Consider the following 10,000-nt stretch of genomic DNA (forward strand, 5'->3'; position numbering starts at 1 on the left):
ATCTATCTATCTATCTATCTATCTATCTATCTATCTATCTATCTATCTATCTATCTATCTATCTATCTATCTATCTATCTATCTATCTATCTATCTATCTATCTATCTATCTATCTACCTAAACCAAAAACATATAAAGGTAGTTCCCAACTTAAAACACTTCGTTTAGTGATTGTTCAATGTTACAACAGCACTTACAAAGAATCCTGGGAATTGAAGTCCACAACGTTGCCAAGGCTGGACACCCCCCCCCCCCCATCTAGAGAAAAACCACTGTTCTGGGGGCCAGTTGCATCTTACCCTTTTGAAAACATTTTTTTTTTAATTAGAATATGCCAACTGCAACATTGAAGTTTTATCATGACGATATCATTCTTTGGGGGAGAGAGGGGTGTCTTGGGTTTAAAAATCTAGTTCTTGGAGATAAGAAACTGAATCCAGATTTGCTTCTTAAGCGGCATTTTTTTCTCTTCCTCTCCCCTCCCCCTTTTCTTTTTTTTCTAACCAAATGCACATTACATACCAAGTAATGATTTCTCTGAATTTAATGGCTTTCTGGGCCCATCAAGTATCCTTGGAGATCTATTATGTTTCGTTTTTCTTCGCCATGCTACTCAGAACTCAAGAGGAAACAGCGTCCTGACCAGGCCCCTAATGGCTTGGCCTTTTTGATCCATCGCCTGCACGACGTTATTATTATGCTCTTCAGTTACCCATTTCTGTGAAAGAAGGGTAGAAGAAAAGCTGAAGGCAGGGTTCAAGGTTATGGAAATGCTCCCCAGAAAATAAGAAATTGCATACAAGAACATCGATTAGCTGCAGCATTATGTGTCGTTAGAAGGACTCAAAGGCCTTCCATTATCCTGGCATGTTGGGTGATCTTAACGCATGAAAGCGAGCTGGGTGACTGTGGGCCATTCACCGGGAGACGGGGAGTTCTAGTCCTGCCTTAGGCATGAAAGCCAACCGGGTGACTTTTGGAATAGCAAGCAGCAACTGCACAAGCTCGCTTCCTCCGAAAGGCGACAGCCACATCCCCTTGAATTCACGATGAGCAGCTGAAGCTTTGCAGCCTACGACCAGCACATGAGCCATATAAAGGATGCCGGAGGGACTCGGTCTTTCCTGCTCGTTTCCAGGGTTAGGCATTTCTCAAGAAGGTCCATCAAAGGCTGCCAAGGATCCCGAAAGAATACAAATGCCGCTTTGAACGGGCATGAAATTGTCAAGACGCAATTAAAAAGTAACAATCTGTCCTGTGGGCTGAAACAAAATCGTAAGTGTGCCAGGCCGCCCTTAAGGGACGAGAGGTTTTTCAATCCTGTTGACTGCAGTGATAAAGCACTTTCTCTCGGATTAGTTCTCTCTCCCTCTCCTTCTCCTTCTTTCTCTCCCTCTCTTTTGCTCTCTCCCTTTTCTTCCTCCCATCTCCCTCTCCTTCTTCTCTCTCCCTTTCCCTCTCCTTTTCTCTCTCCTTCTCTCTCTCCCTCTCCTTCTTCTCCCTCTCCTCTCTCTTCCTTTCCTCCTTCTCCCTCTCCTTCTCTCTCCCTCTCCTTTGCTCTCTCCCTTTTCTTCTTCCCATCTCCCTCTCCTCCTTCTCCTTTTCTCTCCCTCTCCCTCTCCTCTTTCTCCCTCTCTTTCTCTCTCTTCCTTTCTCCCTCTCTCTCTCCCTCTCCTCCTCTCTCCTTCTCCCTCTCCGCCCCTCTCTTTTAATCTATATAAATAAAAATGTAAATGTCCGTTTGTTCAAAATCTTAAATCTCCGAACGTTCTTCACCGATTGCTTTGAAATTTTGACACAACGTTGCATTCGAATACGCGCGTGTTTTTATGTACCTACTATTATATAGATGTCACACCTGTGACAGGTAAAACATGCTTTTTTGAAAAACAGCACCATCTGTTGGACGTAAAAGCAACACACTTCTTTTCCATTTAACTGGACTGAGCCATAGCAACGTGTGGACGGGTACAGCTAGTATATATATATATATTGCGAAAGGAAATATATCACCAACTTGCACAAATCAGTTATGTGGAACTATTTTATTCTTTCTCTATTGAAGCAGCTGCTTGATTAATTAGTGATGAGCTGGACTGATTTCTGGTTTTTTTTTTAGAATTTCCACCCCCCCCTAATTCAATAAACAGCTATATATTAAATTGTAAATTTGCTCTTAAATGCTAAAACGCCCCCTGTAGCTTAATAGTCATGGTATTTAACAGCAACCATGGCACAGAGATTGTCAACAATTAGATTTTTTTGTCTTTTGAGCGGTGTCAGATTGAAACGTGCACCATACTGAAGGCGTGAAGGGGATCACCAATTCAATTTGTCTTGTGCTTGGTGTCTCAAAGTGAGTGTTGCATTACTTATATTGCCTACATTAGAGGCCTCTACAATTGTATTGACTTTACCTGTCAAGGCAAAAGACACACTGCTTTAATACTTAACAACTTTGTTCTCATAATCCTCTTCTGCACGTACTGTACACCGGTATTCAATAGCTGGGTGAACTGAATTTGATCTCATGGTGTGGTGTTTAGCTCTCTCCATTCCCCATAAAACATCTGATATTCCCCCCTGACTTTAATATAAATCACAACCCTGCAGAGCTCAACAGGAAAGTTCTAAATGGGAATATTATACATTGTAATCTCTATTGAATAGGGAGGGTACTGCAGTCATCAATACAGACTGGAGCAAAACAGAGATAATTCAGTTTACTGGTCTTAGGACCGAATGCGTTTTATGAGCCTCTTAAAAGAGACAGACACACAGCAAAAAAGAATATGTTGAAGGCGTAGAAAAAAAGAAAGAAAGAAAGAGAAAGAAAGAGAGAGAGAGAAAGGAAGGGAGAGAGAGAAAGGAAAAGAAAAAAGGAATTAAAGAGAAAAAGGTTCAGAGAAAGAAAAAAGAAAAGAAGAAAGAGGAAAGGAAGAAAAGAAAAAACAAAAGAGAAAAAGAAAAGGAAAGGAGAAAGAGAGAGAGAGAAAGGAAGGGAGAGGGAGAGAGAGAAAGGAAAAGAAAAGAAAAAAGGAATTAAAGAGAAAAAGGTTCAGAGAAAGAAAAAAGAAAAGAAGAAAGAGGAAAGAAAGAAAAGAAAAAACGAAAGAGAAAAAGAAATGGAAAGGAGAAAGAGAGAGAGAGAAAGGAAGGGCGAGGGAGAGAGAAAGAGGAAAAGAAAAAAAAGGAATTAAAGAGAAAAAGGTTCAGAGAAAGAAAAAAGAAAAGAAGAAAGAGGAAAGAAAGAAAAGAAAAAACGAAAGAGAAAAAGAAATGGAAAGGAGAAAGAGAGAGAGAGAGAGAGAGAGAAAGGAAAGAAAGCAAGACTGCATCCTGGAATACAGTTCTGATTAATTGGATGCGTTGACATCATACTTTCTGAAGTTTTCTCTCAGGAAACAGATGTATAAGATTTTTTTGAAAATGTATACAATGATTGAATAGCAATATCCAAGCAATGGAACGCCATTACTAGCAAAACTCTTACGTTGTCATCACAGCATCGTCATCCATGCACACGAAGGAGGTGTCAGAGTCGGGGGGGGAACAGCTTGGGGGAAGCCCTCCAAGTTTGCAGAAAGAAAAGAAAAAGAGTCTGAAGGTTAGAGGGGGACCCAGAAGACCCCCAGTGAGGGATAGAAGGGGAGAAAGGCAGGACAATCCATTTCTACACCCTTGCTGAAAAACTGCCCAGAGGTGAACAATGAAATAGTCAGAACTTTCCTCTCCCTCTTAAACAAGGTGCATGGATGTAAACACGAGAAACGAGTGCGAATCTGACTCTTTAGCCGCCAGAGGGCAGGGTGGGTTAACCGAAGCCAAATCTCAGCCCCACAATTGCAGCAACAATCTCTCTCTCTCTCTCTCTCCCCGTCCCTTCTTTCTCTCTCTCTCTCTCTCTCTCTCTCTCTCACACACACACACACACACACACACACACACACACACACCTTCAATTATAGAGTTATGCAAATTAGAACATACCTGTAATTGGATGCAGGTGTGGTCCAGCAGGTGGCTAGGGTGGAACTGTAAGTTCATGAGAGCAGGACCGCAAAGAGAAGGGTACATTTAGAAAGAATGAAAAGGCAGTATTTCATTTAGGACCATGACTTCTCTCCATGGCCTTTTCTTAGATTGGCTTTGCTTCTCAAAGATGAGGCACATCCCAATAGTTTTTTTTTCCAGCTTTAGCAATATTCTAAAATGCCTTTTAAGCATTTTATGATGGGTCTGAGATGGTCTGTTGTTTCTGTAGTTCCTTGAGAAAGAGGATGTTTTTGATTTATTTCCCTTGTCGTGACTAGCATCAAATTGTCTGTCTGTCTGTCTGTCTCTTTCATCTATCATCTATCATCATTTATCTATCACCTATTATCTATCATCTATCATATCTATCATTTATCATCATTTATCATCTTATCATGTATCATATCATCAATCATTTATCATCTAGGTATATCATCTACTGTCTATCATCTATCATATCTATCATCTATCATCTATCATATCTATCTATTATCTATCTATTATCTATCTATCATCTATCATATCTATCATTTATCATCTAATTATCATATCTTATCATTAATCATTTATCATCTATACATCTACTGTCTGTCTATCATTTATCATATATCATCTTATCTATCATTTATCTATCATCTATCATATCTATCATTTATCATCTAATATTTATCATCTATCATATCTATCATTTATCATCATTTATCATCTATCATATCTACCATCTATCATTTATCTATCATATCTATCATTTATCATCTGTCTGTCTCTCTGTCTGTCTATCATCTATCTATCCATCCATCCATCCATCCATCCATCCATCCATCCATCCATCCATCCATCCATCCATCCATCCATCCATCCATCTATCTATCTATCTATCTATCTATCTATCTATCTATCTATCTATCTATCTATCTATCTACTTCCTCGACTTACAACTTGTCACTTAATTGTCCAAAGCTATCATGATCCTCCCCAGAACTATTTACAACCTGTTATCGAAGTTACGACGTCTTCCCTCCGTGGTCACATGAACGCATTTTGGACACTTGTTAACTGGCTGATTTTATAGCTGTTTGTGACTTTTTTTGTTTTTTTTGCTGGTTTCCAGTGTTTACTTCTGGTTTGCTTCGGATTTAGGTTTTGTTTTTAACCATCCTACGTACTTTCTTTGGGTGGATTTGCTGTCAAGTCCAAAACAGACGGCATTATGGTTAAGCAACCGCATCATTATAGTTACAAAAAAGAGGGCCGAGAACGTCTGGTTGATTTCTGACACTGTGCTGGAACAATAAGCCTTTACTTTTCTGTACACTAAACATTTTGGGTGGAGGCAGTGTTGACACAATTCACTCATTTAAGACCGGTTCACTTATTGTGTGCTAAGCTGTAATCTGTGCACTTTGAGTGCAATTCCCAGTTATTTCCCACCACAAAACGCCAAGAACCTCGGACGACCAACAGATGGCCGGCTAAAGAGTCCCCAAAGTATCCCATCGCTGCCCCTTAGCGGCCGTCTGGATTTTTGCACCTCCCGATCAGTAAATGAATGAATGAACAGATTCGGACCCACCCTCCAGATCCCCGCCAATCAGAAGCCTTCCCGCCGTCCCCGCCTCTCCAGGTTTCCTGGTCCCGGGCCGAGGGGGCGTGGCTTGCGGTGGGCGCTCAGCCAACCAGCTGCCTCCCCCTCTTCATCGCGCCCCCGCCCTGCCCGCGGCGGCTGGGCATCTTAAGGATGCGCGCAGCGCGGAGTTGGCTCGGATGCTTCGGCGCCAGGACGGGTCGTTCCCGCAGCTGTTGCGCGTCCGGCCAACTCCAGGCTCATCCTCACGTCCCCTTCGGGCTTGCTCTGCAGAAAAAGGGAGCTGACACGGGACTCTCCTCTCGCTGGCGCCCGTTCACACGTTCGCCTCCTCCCCCCCATGCAATAGATCGGTCCCCGCGTCTGGCCGCTATGCTGCTGCCCATCTTAGCCGGCCTGGTCTTCTCGGCTTGGGGGGCGCCGGCGGGCGCGCAAGACACCCCGGCGGGCAGCCGCTTCGTGTGCACCTCGCTGCCGCTCGACGCCGCCAACCCGGGTTGCCCGCTGCCCTCGGGGGCCCTGGCCGGGGGCGGGCTGCTGCCCCCCGAGGAGGCGCTGAAGGCCACCCTGCTCCAGCTGCGGGAAACCATCTTGCAGCAGAAGGAGACCATCGGGAACCAGCGGGAGACCATCCGCGAGCTGAGCGGCAAGCTGAGCCGGTGCGAGAGTTCCGACGGCAAAGGCGGCACGTGGAGGAAAGAGTCCGGGAAGAGCAAGGACACCATGGGGGACTTGCCGCGCGACCCCGGCAAGATTGTCGACCAGCTCACCCGCACCATGCAAGCCCTCAAGGATCGCTTGGAGAATCTGGAGGTGAGGAAGGAGGAGGAGGAGGAGGAGGAGGAGGAGGAGGAGGAGAGGTCGGCTGGACGCGGGAGGGGGAGAGAAGCGCGGGATAAGAGCCCGAAGCGAGTCGGGGCGGGTTGCTTGTAAGAATCTGTCCAAACTCGGGTTTGAAATAGGAATGAGCACTTTGGACCCGGCAGGGAAGGAGAAACGCCGTGGCTGTCCATGGTGCTGAAACGCGCCGTGGCTGTCCGCGGTGCTGAAAGGCACCCCCCCATCAGAGGGGCGAGAAACCTTTTGGGAATGGACTTGGGGGGGGGGGGCGAAAGGTGGGGCGGGGAAGCTCTTGAAAACCAGGGTTGATTCCTGTCCTTGCACCTTTGCTCTTAAGGGCGACTTTGGGAAGGGTTTTGTCTTAAGTCTAAGCTGCAGAAAACAAATTGCGGGAGAAATAATAATAATAATAATAATAAAAAAGATGCTGGCAGGGTAGGAAGCACTTTCAAGACCAGACTGAACCCTTCCAGCGATTGTCTGATGGGGAGACACCGAGATGTTCTTCTGTTTAAGAAAAGTGGCACCATTCGGCTTTCATTCATATTAATACCACTTTACAATGCCTTGGTAAGGCCACACTTGGAATACTGCATCCAGTTTTGGTCACCACGATGTAAAAAAGGTGTTGAGACTCTAGAAAGAGTACAGAGAAGAGCAACAAAGATGATTAGGGCACTGGAGGCTAAAACATACAAGGAATGGTTGCTGGAATTGGGTATGTCTAGTTTAACGAAGAGAAGGACGAGGCGGGACATGATAGCAGCGTTCCAATATCTCAGGGGCTGCCCCAAAGAAGAGGGAGTCAAGCTCTTCTCCAAAGTGCCTGAAGGCAGGACAAGAAGCAACAGATGGAAACTGATCAAGGAGAGAAGCAACTTAGAACTAAGGAGAAACTTCCTGACAGTTAGAATAATTAACCAGTGGAACAACCTGCCTCCAGAAGTGGTGAACGTGCCAACACTGGAAGTTTTAAAGAAGAAACTGGACAGCCGTTTGTCCGAAATGGTATAGGGTTTCCTGCCTGAGCAGGGGGTTGGACTAGATGACTTCCAAGGTCCCTTCCAACTTTATCATCATCATCATCATCATCATCATCATCATCATCATCATCATCATCATCATCATCATTATTATTATTATTATTATTATTATTCGGCTTTTCTTTTCCTTGCTCTGGGCAACTAAGTTAACCGCTGTGGCCTCTTGCGTGGAGATGTAGAGGGTGATCTCAAGCTCCCTGAATCAAAAGTGGGACTGAAATCCGATCCCGGGCTTGCTTGATCTAAATCCAAAACTCTGACTCCATAACTCCCAGCAAGCAAGGTGACCGAATCCAGCTTTCCCTTACCTGCTGCCCTTTCCCACGTCTCTTGAAACCAGTGGCCGATTGAGATGGTGGGAACCCCTGTTTCCATGTTCAAAAGGAGAACGAAATCTCCTAGTCTGACCTCTAAATATTATAAATCTGTCATATATTAGTGATAGCTCTATATACAGTTATGCATATACTGTGCTATGGCGTATAATATGTGCATATAATATTTATAAATTTCATAAATGACTCACACTGGGGAGCACATTTAATACTGCTTCCTGCTCCTGTTTTCCCCACAAGAACAGCCACCCTGTGAGGTGGGCTGGGCTGAGAGAGAGTTATCTACAGCTACCTATTTAGCAAATGGGATGAATTAATTGATTGATTTTAGGATTGTTTAGAAACAGATTGATTGATTGATTGATATTAACCCACTGAAAAGCACTTCAAAATTCTCTTTGTGTGAAGCTTCAACCTACTTGTTGCAAGGTAGCTAAAGACTGTCTTTATTTCTACTCCATATTTCTGGATTAGCTTGTGGATCCGTTCAACGTTCACTTCCCTTTTGGGAGACCTTTTCCTGTCGACCTCCATCTCTCCTCTTTGCATGCTCATTCATCGTTTTTTAACTTGTGGGCTGGAATTTTTGTTGTCGCCTAAGAGAAGATGCACACTGGAATATTGTCACTAGCTAAATATACACGCAGGTTATTATCAGGAGGGCAATTAGTGGTTGTCCAATGGGATAGTTCCACAAACAAGCTTCATTTCTCAGAAACTCTCAGTCTCAGAGCTTTATTTTCTTAGAAAATAAAGGCTTTAAATAAGTCACGATCTTCAAAATCTCTGCAATGAAGCATTTTTAACAATTACACTAGGGACAGAAACCAGACAAACCTGGAAAACACAGAGGGCTAGAGAAAGTGAAGACTTTCTCACCCACAAAGTAAAGAAATAAACCGATTATACATCTGGTTAAATGAGTGGCCTTGTGAAAATAGATTGCAGTGCATACAATCTATAAAAATTTATGTCTATCTCATTAACAAAGGCATTTTTTTCAATGAAAATTAGGAAGAAAGAGACATTGTGTTTTCATTTCAATGGATTGAGATTTGTTCATTTTCATTTTCCTGTCCATTGCTTGCCTTCCTTCCCTCCTTCCTTCCTTCCTTCCTTCCTTCCTTCCTTCCTTCCTTCCTTCCTTCCTTCCTTCCTTCTTTCCTTCCTTTTCCTTCCTTCCTTGAATCCATATAACTTCCTTCCTTCTTCTTCCTTCCTTCCTTCCTTGAATGCATATAACTTCCTTCCTTTCTTCCTTCCTTCCTTCCTTTCCATTTGAATTTAATAGGCTGCATTTTTGTTCTTTTTCTTTCATGTAAGTGCAAATAGCATTTCCAATTTATTTTGCTAAAAGCTCAGCAGAGCTTAACTATCAAATACACGATGGACAGACAACCCCTGGGAGAGGGCAGAATGTTTATTAGCCCCCCCTTCTCCCACCACCTCTTTCCTTTTTCTCCCATTGCTTTTTGCCCACTGAAGTCAACGCTCTAATAAATAACTATCTTTGGAGAAACCTCCAAGCATTAAAAGAATTTCTGGAATTATTTCTTGGGCAATTTTACTCCCTCAGGCAGAAAGGTCTTCAGTTCTTTGATCATTTCAAATATTGAACTGTACTTTAGAATTCAGCCTCCTCTCCCACTTTCCCCTTCAAACTTGAATAAATGAGTGTTGAGATTCCAACACTCACTAATGAATATCTGAGGTTGCTTTCCTAGCCAGTGTTTTGGCATGGAGAGAGCTGAAAGCTCTTTGTAATCAGCGTGACATTCAGTCAATTAAATTGCCTCTTACAGTTCTTGGAAGCACCATCCCTATGGCATGGGAAAATCCCATCATGATAAAACACCAACTGTTAATGGGCAGGTCTGTATACATGGCAATTTTCTCTCCCCACAGCTAACATCTCGGTCACGTGCATTGTGGTTTGGAAATTGTCTTGCCTTACTGAACTTTTTGAGTATCTTAATCTCTTGGACAGCTAAATAACGAGTGGAATGTTTGACCCATAGACAGAGACCCACCGGTCTTCAAAAAAAAGCTTTGGTTATTCCATTCCAATTTTGCATCTACTTGAAGTCCAAGACTAGAGAGTCCTTAAGACCAAGCTGATACAGAATCTATTGCGTCTGGATGACTTTATTGTGGCTGCATG

At 43.4% G+C, this 10,000-nt stretch overlaps 1 protein-coding gene across 1 annotated transcript in view; it reads left to right on the forward strand.

Moving 5' to 3' along the window:
• The window catches only part of NPTX2 (neuronal pentraxin 2), a 17,546-nt gene that overhangs the window by 1,078 nt on the left and 6,468 nt on the right, over positions 1-10,000 (forward strand). Inside the window, exon 2 of the mRNA XM_015825856.2 lies at positions 5,971-6,434. Coding sequence (XP_015681342.2) covers positions 5,971-6,434 — 464 coding nt within the window. The remainder of the gene's footprint in view (positions 1-5,970; positions 6,435-10,000) is intronic.

Source organism: Protobothrops mucrosquamatus, unplaced genomic scaffold, assembly GCF_001527695.2.
Source record: "Protobothrops mucrosquamatus isolate PMUCROS unplaced genomic scaffold, P.Mucros_1.0 scaffold2838, whole genome shotgun sequence".
In the NCBI taxonomy this organism is placed as follows: Eukaryota; Metazoa; Chordata; class Lepidosauria; order Squamata; family Viperidae; genus Protobothrops; species Protobothrops mucrosquamatus.